The 16,021-nt window shown below is 37.6% G+C and overlaps 1 protein-coding gene across 1 annotated transcript in view; it reads right to left on the bottom strand.

The window, feature by feature from the left end:
• Positions 1–16,021, bottom strand: part of LOC120630995 (Down syndrome cell adhesion molecule-like protein Dscam2) — a 123,188-nt gene that overhangs the window by 20,815 nt on the left and 86,352 nt on the right. Inside the window, exons 9-16 of the mRNA XM_039900385.1 lie at positions 6,139–6,292; positions 5,331–5,479; positions 4,491–4,581; positions 3,768–3,946; positions 2,850–2,995; positions 1,994–2,129; positions 1,180–1,299; positions 575–751 (exon numbers count right to left, since the gene is read on the bottom strand). Of these exons, the coding sequence (XP_039756319.1) occupies positions 575–751; positions 1,180–1,299; positions 1,994–2,129; positions 2,850–2,995; positions 3,768–3,946; positions 4,491–4,581; positions 5,331–5,479; positions 6,139–6,292 (1,152 nt within the window). The remainder of the gene's footprint in view (positions 1–574; positions 752–1,179; positions 1,300–1,993; positions 2,130–2,849; positions 2,996–3,767; positions 3,947–4,490; positions 4,582–5,330; positions 5,480–6,138; positions 6,293–16,021) is intronic.

The raw sequence follows: 16,021 nt of genomic DNA on the forward strand, positions 1-16,021 counted from the left end.
AATTCGGCATCTCTGCTGACCTTGACATAACTCACGTTTCGGATATTAGAATGGGCTCGAAAATGACATGTTTAAAGATGGAAATCATCCATCAATAATTTAAATCATTTAATTTAAAAGTTAACATGTACAAAGATACACTAAAAGAATCTACACGTACCTACTATATGCCTTAATATTTTTATTCTCATGGCACTTAGGTTTTATTGGGTAGTTACCTGTTTTAGCTCTTTGTCAGCGGATGATTGTTATTTGCGAACAACTGTCAGGTTTCTATCATCCGCTTCATTACATTCATTACAATCATACTAGGTTTTTCGCAAAAATCGATATTTGTTATTGTCCGACGACGAGCTTACGACCCACCTATTACTATACTATATTATAGTCTATATAGCAATGGTCACCATTTTGAGAACTTTTAGGCATGTAGGTTTTCTCGCGATGCATTTTGTTATATTTTTATTGCTAAAATGGCTCACAGCTTGTTACAGTTACAGGTGCTTGTCGGAGATGAAACTTATTATCTCTGGAAGGGAAGTCTTTCACCAGCAACATGCAATAGATAACATACCATTGACTGACACAGTGATGACCTTCGAGAGGCCGCGGCCGACGCTGTTGTCGGAGCGGCACATGTAGCGGCCCTCGTGCGCGTGCGCGGCCGCCGCGGCGCTGAGCGAGCCGTTGCCCAGCACCGCCATCGGCAGCTCCAGCCGGCTCAGCGGCCGGAAGTCCGTCGAGCTTGAACCTGATTTACATTTTTTTTTATTCCTCCTCCTCATTCCTCTACGAGGTACCATTTGACTATTTCTTTTAACCCCCGATGAAACAACGAGGGGGGATAAAAGTTTGACGTGTATGTGTGTGCGTGTGAGTTGTTGTGTCTGTCTGTGGCATCGTATTTTTGACAGCCGATTGTTTCAGGGGGCAGTGACCCTGCTTTCTGGGCCTAAGGCTGTGGGCTCGATTCCCATAACTGGAAAATGTTTGTGTGATGAACATTAATGTTTTTCAGGGTCTGGTTTTTTATCTGTACACAAAAAAAAAAAACTTTCCTCTCTATAATATTAGAATAGAAGTAAGTATAGATGGAAGTATAAGGTATTGCCCATAGTTGTAAGTGCTTGACGAAGTAAAAGTGTGAAGTTAATTTACATATTATACTACGAGTAATACCTTGCGCTTTTAACCATGTTATCCTTGGTTCAGGGTATCCCTTCGTGGCGCAGTGCACGATGATCTGAGTGCCGAGCAAGGCCGACACGTCTTGAGGTTCATACACCCAAGAGGGAGCCACTGGAACAATTATAACATTAAAATTGTGAAGCAAACTGCGATTTTATATGTGCATTAACCACCGTTATTCAACCGTTTACCGTCTTTTTTGTTAATAAAGTTAAAAATGCAAGTATTCAAAGTGACATAATTTGCAGGAAACCAGCAGTAGGTACATTTGAAACCTACATACGATATAAATATCACTGTTAGGTATACATATATATACATGCCTTGAAAAAATACTAGTCTCATCCTGAAATAACATCAGGTTTAGTTATGATGTTGTTAAGTGATTGTTAAATTGTACTTCGATGTAATTCTCTAATCTTAATTTCAATATTTTAAAGCAACATGTTGTGCTCGTAGTTTCAAATGTAGAGAAGGATTAAATAAATGCACTCGCGTTTAACTGCTTCGGTAGTGTAGGATTAGAATGATTACTAATAATAACCATAATTGATTTTTAGGTCGGGTCATAAATTAATCAGTTTTTTTTATTCCGCCCAGTTTTCTATACTCGTCCCGTATTGCAGAAATTGCTATCGTCTACTCAGAGAGCACTAAAACTCGACAGCCTCGATATTTCCACTGTCAAATGAAAATAACTGAAACAACTTGGGGCCCATTAACCCTTAAACCCATAATCCCACACTTTTTAAAAAGCTGAGGAATGTGGGACGTCAACATCCTGAGGATGATGATGGTGGATCACCTTTGACAGCGAGCCGAGCGGTGTGGTTGACCTCAGCCGCGCTGTTGCTGGCCACGCAAGTGTACTCCCCGCTGTGCTTCGACGTCACGTGCGAGAAGATCAGAAAGCTGAACTCGTCTAAGGACTTCTCTTGCACCTAAAATTATTTTAAGCATAGTTAAGCACTTTGAATATAGTTTTAAACAAAGTGTCCACAAAAGAGAGGCACCATTAAGTAAAAAAGTGACCTCAATAAAGATAGACAACCCGCGTTCGCTAAATTACAAAACACACACGTTCGATAAAGAGTCTAGGTACGTCGTATGCTATCACGCAACTGTGGATGCAGGCTGGACGTCTTGACTTGACCTTAATGCGATGCAATGCTATCTTAATTGTGTATTAATGTCATTAATGACACGTTTGATATCCGACCCTCAGCAATGGGACTACACTGAAAAGAGATGGCAAATAGTGATTATGTTTTCAATTCTAAGCGGAAAAAAAATAGCTTCTGTACCCAGAGTTCGTAAATTGGCTGAGTCAATATCGTGCTTCGGAGAGCACGAAGGTTTAACACCTTCGTTTTCTCGTTAGACCTAGCATACCGCACCACCGACAACGCTGTTCCATTATTGTCTATTCTCTGAAGCTTCTCTCCTATGAGGCTTAGTACCAGACTAACTAACGTAGCCCTGACACTAATGACCTGTGGTATCTTCTACATTAGTTTTAGATTGATGATGATCGTAAACAAAATCATGAAGTGTAAATCAAGGAAAAGTATGTTTCGAATAGTTTTCCTATTAACATATCGAGTATTTATTACGCTTACGGTTATATTACGTAGGTAAAAGCTAACTGGTAACACAAATACCTGTAAGTTCGAAGGTACGTGCTGACCATCTTTGAGCCAAGAGAAGTAAACTGGCTTGTCACCAGATGTGATGCCGCAGAGCACTTGTATTGAACTGCCTTCAACCAGGTCGGCGGGAAAAGAAAAACCGGCTATCTTTGGTGGATCTGAAAAGAGAATAATTTGTATTAGTATTGTTGACATTATCATCATCATATCAACCCTTTTCCGGCACATTACATGGCACGGGTCTCCTGCCACAAGGGGTTAAAGCCGTAGTCCACCACGTTGGCCCAGTGCAGATTGGTGGACTTATTCTGATAACAAGTGTATCTAATGTGTATCGTTTCGTCGAGTAACGTAATAATAAATTATAATATTCTTAACATTATTGCTGATGCAATTCCAGAAAAAAGCTTAAACATAATCCTCATTGAAGTTATTGAAAGAGACCTGAATCTATCAGCCATACACCATAGGCATACTTTTTCTTGGGCTTGGTGGCCGGTGTGATTACAAGTACATTTACACCTACATCTCAGGTTGACGGAAACAGAGTCGTAGGTACTCGGCAGAACGTGGTCCTTGCATAGCCTGGTACTGGTCGGTTTATAGGCGATGGTTTTCCTCTATTCAAATGAAAAAATAAATAAATATACTACGACTAATAATGAGCTAGATGGCGATGTGTGTATCACATCGCCATCTAGCTCATTATTAAGCGTAGCTTAGTAGGTACTAAGTTGACTGATGAATATTTTTATGAATAATATACATAAATACAAACATTTTCCAACTGTGTGATTCGCACCTCCTACCTTGGACAAAAAAAGCATGGTCGCTGCCCACTGCGTCAAAAAAAACAATTATGTATTGCTATAATAAAACGGCCGAATGTTGGTCAAAAATATATGCAAAACTCTTATTTACAAAACTTACTCCTAACGAAAATTTGCACATCCTTCTGTGCATACTGCCCCGAAGGAGCGGAGACCCTGCAGGAGTACACTCCGGCATCAGCAGGCTCAGCTGGCCACAGCAGCAGCTCCCCACCACTTCCTGATAAAGCCCTTCCCGTCGAGCCCACGTCCAGTCCGCCACGCTGCCATCGGATGTCACTGCCGGGTATGATTTCAACATTACTTTATCTTTAAGTGTAAAGGTAATTGAGGAGTAATTCCAGTGTCCATGGAATTAACTATCCAATCCATTGTTTCAAATTTCATTTGATCAAAGCAATATATCCAACCAATAAAACTAAATTTAACTTATTATTAAACCAAATCGAAAATTGGATCATCCTAGTAATATCGTTAAGCCAATAAAACAAAAGTTAATAAAGTAGGAACTTTGGTAAATCAGAAAGCCTAGAAGGAAAGGAAGCAAACCCCATTTTCAATATATTATGACGTCCAATTTGCAATTGTGTTAATATTATTGAAATACGTGCTTCAGATATTTGCTTGACTTTGTATGTGACATTGTCTTTTGTACAAGTTTGTTGTTGACTCTTATTTAGCATAAACGGAAAATGGGTTCTATCTGCAAAGTCAGGTATTGCATATGAATAAAAAAGTGTTAAAACTGGACAGGTACTACGAGCTACAGAAATGAACATAAACGAAACTTATAGTCTTACTAAACAAATGCACCTCCATCAACCTGATTGGAAATCCAGAGTAGGGGCAGAAGATAGTTGTGTTGACCCCAGCTACCACGCGGACTGGCCCGATGTTTCTGATGGACGGTGGTCCTGGAAGTTGAAGGTCAAAGTTTATTTTTTTGAAAAAAAACCCTTTTTATTTATTTATCAAGAGCACTAAAAACAAGCAGCGCACACACAAAAACATGGACCTTTTCGACCTCCCTGGCGTGGTCATATAAGTGGAAGGTCCCGGGTTCAAAGCAGACATGCTGCAAAGCGATTGACCTAAGATGTGACGCTCAGCGCTTTTATACTATTCGTATTAGCAACTCACTCGATTTTGACAAATTTACCGTTTCGATGAATTGACTCATATATAACTCGCGATATAACTACGTCATTACTTGCGAAAACTATCTCAAGGGACTCTCAACGGCCATGTAATATTTTCTCTTTACTTCTATTTCTGACGTTATTTTGGCTCCAATCTTCATCAATGTACATAATATATATGCCTCTCCAACTAGCGACCCACCCCGGTTTCGCACGGGTGTAATGTTGTTTACATTACTAATGTGCGGCAGTTTGGAGTGATTCATAATACAATTCCGTACTATATTAATTTAACCTATCTAATAAGGTTATTAGCTAAATGTTTGCAATGTAAGCGCACAAAAATATGTTTGTGAAGACATCGTCTTACAAAATTTTGAATTTCTTTATTTTTCTTTACTATGATATGCATGTTTATTGCACATAAACCTACTCATGAACCACATTATCTATTGCTAAAAACAGCACTAACCCATTGCGTAGTTATTCTATAAACTGTTTGTTAATTTGAAATGAACAACTACCATAAACATTCAATCGTGTGGAATGCTCGACAGCGCCGCGCGTGTTCTGAGCACGGCAGGTGTACCGCCCTCCGTCGTCAGGACGCACAGAAGTGATATTGAGGTAGCTCACAATGTCTCCATTGGGGCTCATGAATTGGGATATACTCCTGAAACAACATATCAAACGCTAACTTAAATTAATAGATTTTTTCGAATATCCTATTTAAATCTGATGATGAGCAAGTTCGAATGCAGATCAAGAATTCATTGGTTCGATCCCACTCTAGGCCAATAAATATTATTGGTACCAGTACCAGAGTCCAGAATTTAGAAATTGGCGGAGATTGTTCCCCGTGCCTCGGAGAGCACGATTAACTGTCGGTGCTGCACCTGGTATTGTTCCGGTGATAGCGGATAGTACGTCTAGTGGGACTATAAAAGTGAAGGAGTAGAATGTGCACCTAAGATTGCGCCCACACTCGTGCACTATAATATCCCCCACGTAGTTCGAAAAATCTCTGTAGCTCGACCACCGTGCCCGAAATTGGTCAGAGATTCTGCTGCTTGTTGAAATTCGTAAAAATCACATAATAATTGTGTACTTATATTAGACCAATTTTCTCAAAGGCGTGTAAAGTCTACCAATCTGCACTTTGCCAGCCCACTACGGTAACCGTTAGTGGATTGATAATGACGGTAATGATATCTTAACGAAATATACATATCAAGAAAAATAGGTGGGTACTTCTCCTACTTCCTACCAGTGTGCATCTAACAAGCTTCAAAGGTGTCATTAACAACAGCCAGCTTAATATATACTTTGTACCTTTGTGCAGTACTATGTTCTTCCACAGGCTGCATATCCAAAAGCCAGTTGAAGCGTGGCGGTGGGGAGCCCGAAGCTGAGCAGTGCAGAGCGAGCGCGGGACCCGGGTGCAACGCTTGCTCGATGAATGTGTAGTGCAGCTCGGGAGCTGTGTCTAAAATACGGTAAAAAGAGGAGGTATTTAGACGTATTATATATGGAATATATATAGATACGGAATTTATATTGATTGACATCAAAATAAGCACTATCCAGTGATTGGCAAGAGACAGAAAAGCCGTTTAGTTCTTTATTAAAATTGCCAATTTAAACATGCCAACGGTGTAAGTAGGTGTTTACCTACTTTACACAGTTCTTACCCGTTTCTTTACTTTACCTGGCTGCAATTACACCAAGACCCTCAGCATTGATATGCAAAATTGCTGAAGACTACAATGTGGACAAGTCAATTCAACATACAAAAAGAAAAATCAGAATAAGGGTAGGATTATGATTATGATTGCAAAATTTTCATTCATAATCTCATTTGTATGTAATTGTATATTTATATATACATAAATATAGATGAGTATATATTTAATATTTATGTCTATATTATTTATATCTGTATTAGCTATTTATGTATTATTGTTATATGTAGTTGATGTAGTTTATGTTATGACATATTGAAGTAAAACTTTTTCAGGCTAGGGAGTATCTCAGATTTTTTCTGACGGAAGTAACGGGTAATAAAAATTCAACAGGTTTAAAAAAAAATTTTAAATTGCAATATTTTTTGAAAATCTCTGAATACACTTGTTTATTTATTACTTTTGAATGACAAGGTTATATTGACATGTCCCTAACCATAATCATTTATTTTCTTCTTTCATTAGGGGTCGTCTGGAGGAGATCGCTTAAAGCGATAAGACCGCCTTTGAACATTTTTTGTTTTTCTTGTATTTCTGTTGCCTAAATGTATTTATTATCTTTATCTTAATTGTGAGCAATAAAGAATGTATCTATCTACCTCATTCGTTATAAAAGTCAGGCCCATTTTTAAATACTGTAGGTACCTAGTTAAAATTAGGTATTATAGTTTTATAGCTCGTTTTACTTGCGCGTGTAAGTTCGGTGTGCACGTGACGCTTTACATTTCTCCACTCAAAGTAGAATAGAATAGAATAGAAAACTTTATTGCAACACAACAAAAAAAGGAAAATACAAGGAAAACAGTAATAGTACTTAGTGCTAGGGTGCAAAGTATTAAGCCATGGACTCCAGGATTAATATCCTCGGACATATTATTTTTAATAAATAACATTTTTTGCGACGTCATAACTTGAATTACTCGCGGTAGCGAAGGACAGCGCCTGGACATAGGCGGCTATAAATCAGGGGTGTCAAAACAGAATCCAATCAACGCTTGGGATTGCTCCGTAAACAAAGAACCAAATGACGTATGTGGGTCATTCATCATGCCCGCCCACACGGGTATTAGTAGGCAGTGAAACCTTTTCAATATTTTGTGATAATATCAGCAGATTGCAACTTCGTTTATGAAATAAATCTAAAAGTGTGTTGTCACCATCATCATCGTTATCAGCCCGAGCTCGGGTGTCCTCTACGAAAGAGATAGGTTTCAGCAGTCGTTACTTTGCGGAAATCCATGATATATTATGAAAATTAAGCCTAATTTGATATAATCCGCGAAAAGCATGAGAGTCTGTATGGTGTAATTTATAATTTCTTCAATCCTTATACTCCACACCAAACAGATCTTCGGCGGAGTATAGCAAATTAAACTTAATTTTCATAATATCCAAATGCAGATTGGCAGACTTCACATGCTTTTAGTACATTATGGATGCGGGTTTACAAGCGTTTGGTTCAGATCTTCCTAAGATGTTTTTCTTCACCTTTAGAGAAAGGGGTATGTTATTACTTAAAACGCACATAGCTCCGAAAAGTTAGATGTGCGTGCTGGGGATCAAATTCGTTGCTTCGTAAGGGAAGCTGAAACCCTAACAACAAATCTTTGTAATTTTATTTAACAAGTTACTGAGGGTTGCTTTTTTAGTAGCGTTATGTAAGCGCTGTTTGCGTAAAAGCGGACGGTTTTAGGTTCGATTCCCGGCAGAAGCAATATTTTTAGTATTTTTTTTTTCTTATCTTGTTTAGTGTGAGGCTTCAGCCGTGGCTAGTTACCTTATTGATAAAGAAGTGTCGACAAGCAATTAAGCATACCGATAAAATGCCGCATAGGAACCGATTAGTGCGGTTTATGCCATACCCCTTAAGATGACCTTCTGCAATCTTATAATTGCTTTTTTTTGTGAAAAACCAAAAAAAGGATAGTGCATGATACATGTATTATGTATGTGAACCTTTATTATATTAATGCTTAATCTATTAAGTTCTCAACAAACAGAAAAAAATCTGTGTTTAATTTAACACTTTGTTGTTTCGCATTGCTACTTCACTTATTCCATTTAGGTATAATATAGGTAAGTTATCTCTGGCTTAATCTATACTTTGGCGAATCAATAAAGACTAGATGATATCATTTCATTCGTAATGCAGATTCTTTCTATTAACTTATACAGATAGTGATTTTCCTCCTTTTATCGAAGATCTATTTTTTTTTTTTTCTCTACAAGTTAGCCCTTGACTGAACTCTCACCTGGTGGTAAGTGATGATGCAGTCTAAGATGGTAGCGGACTCACCAGCTAGGGAGTATGTATATAGAGAAGTCATAACCTTAATCGTCTTTGATGGTAGCTAGCCACGGCCAAACCTACCAGACCAGAGAGGAAATTCTGAAATTATAAATTACCAAATTGTTCCTGCCGGGAATCGAACCCGCGAACCTCGTCCTTAAATTCACAGCGCTCACCGTTGCGCCTGAGAGGACGTCAATTCTGAATATCACGGCATTTAGCTGATATTCAAGTTACAAATTATATTAGCTCTCGTAAACTGATTTGAGTGTCGGTCTTCTCTGAAGCATTTTTATTCATGGCTTTCATACGCCTGCCTGAGAAAAGCTGGACACCAAATAAAAATTCCAGTAATCTTAACTCTTTGTTGTTCAATATTAAAGACACAAATGCACCGAATCATCACGTTGAAATCCCATGAATTGGAATAATAGTCGATAATACAAAATAGAAGTAAATAACAATCGCAGTCAGACAATCGGTGCCGTAGCTCAAAGCATTAACAGCGCGCAGTAAATGAGCGTGACAGAGGAATTATGAGCTACTAAATTACAGCGTGAGCTCTTTATTGCGGTACACTGATAGGGTTGCCATTTGAATAAGAACTTTAACAAAACTATAATAGTTAAGTTGTTGTTGTAAGGAAAAGTATTTAAAAAAAAATCGGTTTCCTTAAGCACAAATTATTATACCTTGTACCCTTTATATACGTAGAAACATTGCCGATGTTTGTCTCTTACTTAATATTGTTAGAGGGTCAAAAGATAGTCTGGGATGACTTACTAAATTATACTTTATTGTACCCTCACGATTACCTAGGCATAAAATGATTCTTCACATACCTTTAACTAAAACTAAGTACAGATTTTTTTATCCGTGTTTATTACCTTCTTAATTCTGTGTTTAATGACCCCGGAAATGATTTATTTTATGGTAAAATTAATAGTGTACCTAAACTGTACTGTGTAGATAAACTGTTGCATTTTAGGTAAACTTAGTTTTAAGGTATAGTTTGCTGCCTTTTTGCTGGGTTCTACCCGGTACAGGTACCCTAGTTTATGTAGAACTTATCTGTGGAAACCTGTTAGTTAGAAGTCAACCAATTTTTGAACTATTTAGTCATTACAACTGATGGTTTTCCAATTAAAGAAAATAAAATTAATTAATATTTGTTAAAGGAAAAATGACGAAAGCCAGTGAATACGTAATAGAAATCAGGTTGGAGTCAGACAGTCGGTGCCATAGCTCAAAGCGTTATAACGCCTGGTAAATGAGCGTGACAGATAAATTATGAGATACTAAATTACAGTGTGATATCGTGAGCTCTTTATTAAAGACCACCGATAGGGTTGCCACGTGAATAAAATTTAATAAAATTCTGAGCCAAATGATATAAAACTTAAAGTCAAAAACATTGAGGTATATTAAATTTTATAAAACCGATTCTAGCCAATTTAACTTAATATAACTTAACTATATATATGTTAATGTTATGTATATATATGTTAATGTTATGTATATATATGTTAATGTTATGTTAATGTTGTGGTATACAAATAAAGAGTTTAATAATAAAAATAATATATACAAAACATAGTTGATTTTAATCGGGTGGGTACAATTTAACACATTTTTTGGTCTGATATGCAGGCGGAGCTAAATCGACAGTGATTTTTTTTACCGTTGGTGTTTGCAAGTTGTTAGACACTACAATGCGAAGAACACTAAGAAGTCCCACAATGTTTAATATTTATTCGTATAAAACAGAAGTAGAGTAACAGTTATCAAAGTATAGTAAATGAGAGTAACATAGTTGTTAGCTCCTAATTTGACAATCGATTAAACCCTGCTTTCTGAGCCCAAGGCCGTGGGTTCGATTACACAACTGGAAAATGTTTGTGATATGAATATGAATGTTTTCAGTGTCTGGGTGTTTATATGTATATTATAAGTATTTAGGTTTAGTATTCATAAAAATATTCAACAGTCATCTTAGTACCCATAGCAAAAGTTACGCCTAATTTGGTGCTAAATGGCGATGTGTGTATTGTCGTAGTATATTAATTTCTTTAATTATTACCTACTAATATATATATATATATATAAACAGCATGTTAACATACGATCTGATTATGGCTGGAAAAGCCGATGGCAGATAGATATAATGTAAAAAAAATATATATTACCTACAACTGAGCGAGAGAGACGGAGTTAGAGGTTGTTTTTATTTTATGTGTTGTTAAAAAGAACGATAATTGTAAAAACAATTTTAAGTTGTGCAAACCCTGAACAGCCGGACGTCCGGCCGGTCTGACAGGCGATCAATTCGAGCTTAGAGCAAGTTATTATGTTTGCGATCGATGCTCTGAGCTTCATTTGGCAATGACTCGAATGTACGCCGACTTAAAGTGATAGATACGCTATAAGGTCCTATTATGATCAATAATTAGGTAAGTAGGTAAACAACTTTGATTTTAAAATAAATACCTCTCATTAAGCTTCTTAAAATGTTTATTGGAATGTGAGAACAGGTGTGACTCAAACATTTATTTCAACGTTAAACAAAATACCTGAGTGTTTGTCGGTTTGGAAGGTTTTTTACGAAGCGGTGTGTAGGATTGTGTGTGTGTGTGATTTCAACTTCACTTTCGGGGGGGCAGAGTTCGACGGTTAAGGAAACATAGTGAGGGAATTTGCATTCCTGAGAGTTCTCCATAATGTTCTCAAAGGTGTGTGGAGTCAACAAATTCGCATTGGGCCAGCGTGGTGAACTGCGGCCCGAACCCCTTGTCATAATGGGAGGCCCGTGCCCGTTGTGGGCCTGTAGTGGTTGGGCAATGGGTTCATATGATGATGATAAGGGTTTTTAGTATGAGGACTTAATATTTACTGTTTGCAGGTATTCATGATCTTTTCTTATTCTATTATACGCCCCACGACTGAGCATAAGAGCTTAGCTGCTCCAATGCATACAATCTCACCTGGTGGTAAGTGATGATGCAGTTTAAGATGACAGCGGGCCAACCTATTAGGGGTAAGGCATTTTTTTATCTTTTATTTTTATCTAATTTCTAAGAGCACGTCTTTGTCGGTTGTGTGGTAACTAGCCACGGCAGGAGACTCTCACCAGACAAGACCAGAGAAAACTTTAAAATTATGAATTCCCAAATTGACACAGCTAGAGGTCGAACCTGGGACCTCCAATATATTATAAGATCATAGCGCACACCACTGCACCAGAAAGCTGACAAATCATGTATGTATCAAAAGTGCCTATTAAAGGCCTATTGCAGACATTAATGAAATTGAAATTGAAATTTATTTATTAGCCCACTAAATCGCTTACAATTATAATACAAAAATATATCCTAATAAAAGCATGTGGACAAATAGGGTTCCACCTCAGCACGAAGCCGCAGCGAGCTGCAGCGCTGGTTTTCAGGGGGACCCTGTGTGCTCACAGACGTGTTTGCGACTACATCATCCATGCCACAGTCTATACAAAATAAAAATAAAATTAAAAATAAAAAAATAAAAAATGGTGCGGAATATAAAATTTACAGATCTAAACCAAGAAGCCTACCACAGGCAGTGTCCATGGAAACGCTCGATACTTCGTCTGTACATACGCCAGAAACAAATTACAGCCCTGCTACTATAGTGTTTTTCACACACAAACACATACGGAAAAAAACGGAAAAAAACTGATTCAAAGAAAAGCCTCATTAATGTCGATTTAAGAACTATAAATTTTTTGTTGCTGTAGCAAATGTGCTTTGAGTTTTTCTTTAAATAGCCGAACAGTTTGTATATCACGTATGGGTGGTGGCAAGTCATTCCAACACTTAGTAGCAGAGAACTTGAAACTGCCGCGAAAGGCGGCAGTTTTATGTCGTGGCATCGTCAAAACGATTGAGGAGCTTCTTAACCGGCCAGTGCAGCGATATTCTATCCACCTCAACTTTTTGCGTAGGTATTCCGGGACACCGTTATTTATCACCCCAAATAGCAAAGTAGCGAAGTGAAGTTTTCTTCGCTCTTCCATTTTTAAGAGGTTTGCGTTATTGATATAAGGACTGATATGACTTCTTGGTGGAATGTCATAACAGAAACGGGCGCATGCATTTTGAACACGCTGTATAAGCTTCTTAGTTCTACCCAGTAATCGTGCTCCAAAGACAGTATCAGCATAATTGAGCTTCGATAGGACCAATGACTCGCACAGTTTATTTCTAAGGTCCACACCAATATACGGTCTTATTTTATATAATAACTTAAGCCTAAAAAAGCAATTTCGAACGGCTTCCAACACATGGGATTCAAAGTGCAGTGAAGAATCAAAAATAACACCCAAATTTCGAGCCTCATTAACTCTTACAATATTCTTATTATCTATATTTATGTTAAAACTGTGTGTACTAAGACTACTAATACAATGCTTAGAGCCCAGAACCATAAACTGCGATTTTTTTGGATTCAATACTAAACAATTCCTCAATGCCCAAATGTGTATGCGATTCAGATCGCAATTTATTTTGTTTACAGCCTCTTCTCTATCTTGTGGGTAAAAAGATAAGTATAACTGTACGTCATCAGCGTATAAGTGGTAGTCGCAATTATGAAAACAACTTGTGATGTCAGATGAATATAACGCATAGAGCAGTGGACCCAGTATAGATCCCTGGGGAACTCCTCTGTTAACTGAAGATAGAGCAGATTCCATATAAGTGTTATCGCTATTTCTTACTTCGACATACTGCGATCTACCTGAAAGATAACTGTCGAACCATTTGATCGTGGAGTTATCAAACCCATAAAAGGATAGTTTAGACAGAAAGAGAGTCGTGTTTATCGAATCGAAAGCTCGAGAGAAATCAAGGAGGACAAGAATAGTACACATTCCCTTATCCTGCGCGGACAAGATGTCATCCACAACACTAACAAGTGCAGATGTTGTACTGTATGATTTCCTGTAACCTGATTGGTTGGCTGGTAGGAGATTATTTTTTTCAATGTACTCTGTAATTTGAGTAACTACTACTTTTTCTAGGATTTTGGACAAACAAGGTAGGATGCTAATAGGTCTTAAGTCCTTGTATGATGTAGGATTGTTACATTTTGGAAGCGGTTGCACCTTAGCTATCTTCCACAAGTCAGGGAATGTAGAGGTTAAAATTGAGTTATTTACTAAGTTGGTTACAGTTTGTAGGCATTGGGGCAAGGATAATGTAAGCATTTGCAGTGAAATATTATCGACACCCATAGCCTTTGACTTAAGACCCTGAATAATTTTGGCAATAACTCGTTCATTTACCGGCTGCAGACCGAACGTGCTATTACCGAGCCTATGGTACTCATAGTAAGTGAGGTCTGATATTGACACAGAGTTATTGCCAGGTACGTCAAGGAAATGTTTATTTATTAAATCCGGGTTTCCAAGCGCCATAGGAATATCTCTCATTTTACTCTGTCCCGTTACTAAGCCAGACTTTTTTAAGTTTTTCCATAAGACTTTTGAATTTTTGATAAAAGCGTTAATATATTGCACGTGATAAGCTCTCTTTTCCGATTCGATTGCATTAACAACTACAACTTTCATATCTTTGTAGAACTTTTTATGCGCTGCCATTTTAGTTCGCTTTGCCCTCGCGTGACTTTGATTTCTTAGATGAATCATTAGTTTCACGGTTGCAGTTATCCAAGGATGTTGTTCTTTTATAAGTATTCTTACTAACGGCGCGTGTAAATCGAAAACATTAATAATTGAGCTATTAAGATTTGCCACAGTATGATTCACGTCAGTACTATTATTTAGTAAACTCCAGTCTATATTATCTAAGTCAACATTCAATCGCGACAAATTTATATTATTGAAAGATCTAACCGTGATATAATGTGGAGGAACTTTATCTTTCTTAAGGTTTAAGGTAATGGCTAATAACGCATGATTGCCCAACTCCGGTATGTGGCTAACGGAAATATTACGTATATTTGCATCTGTACATATGATGTCTATAAGTGTAGTGCTATGTTCTGTGAAGTGTGTGGGCTCAGTAACTATTTGTTTTAGATTGGTGTAGTGTAAAAATTCATCAAATAATTTTGCTTTATTTTCATCCCTATTCATTAAATTAATATTAAAATCCCCAAGTAGCACTATATAGTCAGCGTTCGAGAACGAGGCGACTGACTGTGTCATCGCGTCAAAAAAATCATTTATGTTTAGCCAAGGCGGGCGATAGGCCGTTCCTATGATAAGACGGCGGCTGTTGACGGTTAAGCTTACCCACATTTGTTCGATTGAGGGTGACTCTGGTTGTGGATGCCGGCACATTCGCACATTTATACCCCTGCGTATGTAAAAACCCACACCCCCTCCACGACCACCTCGAACATGTGATGGCCGTGAATGCCTTAAAATGCTTTAAATCCAGGCATAAATGATGAAATAAGGTTGTCACATGCAATGCGTATCGACGTGGCCGTAGTTAGTGAAATCTTCGCAGTAACTTACGCAGTTACCTCTTTGGCGCGCTGCCCGCTGAATCTCTAATGCGTTCGAATATCACCACAAATTCAGTTTGCGTGCTCGTGACAGCTCAAACTGCAATAGGAAACAGCTCTAGTATTCCTGCAATTTATGGTAATCGTTTTTTTTTTTACGGTCCCATAACCAAATTTAATGCTTCTTGTATCTGTTTGCTTAGAAATAATAAACAATGCAAATAAAATTAATAAATAAATAAATATACTACACTACTATACGACACGTATTGTAGTACACTCATCACATTTCACATCGCCATCTAGCCCCGAAGTAAGTGTAGTTTGTATTATAGGTACTAAGAAGGCTAATGAATATTTTTATGAATAATATACATTATTAATTATAATATCCTGAAAAAACACCCGGACACTGAAAATCATTTATGTTTATCACACAAACATTTTCCAGTTGTGGGAATCGAACCCACAGCCTTGGACTCAGAAGCCCACTGCGCCAATGTTTGGAAATAATAAACGATGAAAATATTTGCTCGGTTAAAATAAAAAATAGGACGTGTTTACAGTGAAAATACTTACACAAAAAAATCTTTGGAACCCAGCACAATTTTTTCGCTAGACTTGTTTAGTACTGGGAGGTAGCTCCTCTAATAATAGGTCTTTTTAATAGGAAGTATCT

Source organism: Pararge aegeria, chromosome 2 (genome assembly GCF_905163445.1).
Source record: "Pararge aegeria chromosome 2, ilParAegt1.1, whole genome shotgun sequence".
NCBI lineage: Eukaryota > Metazoa > Arthropoda > Insecta > Lepidoptera > Nymphalidae > Pararge > Pararge aegeria.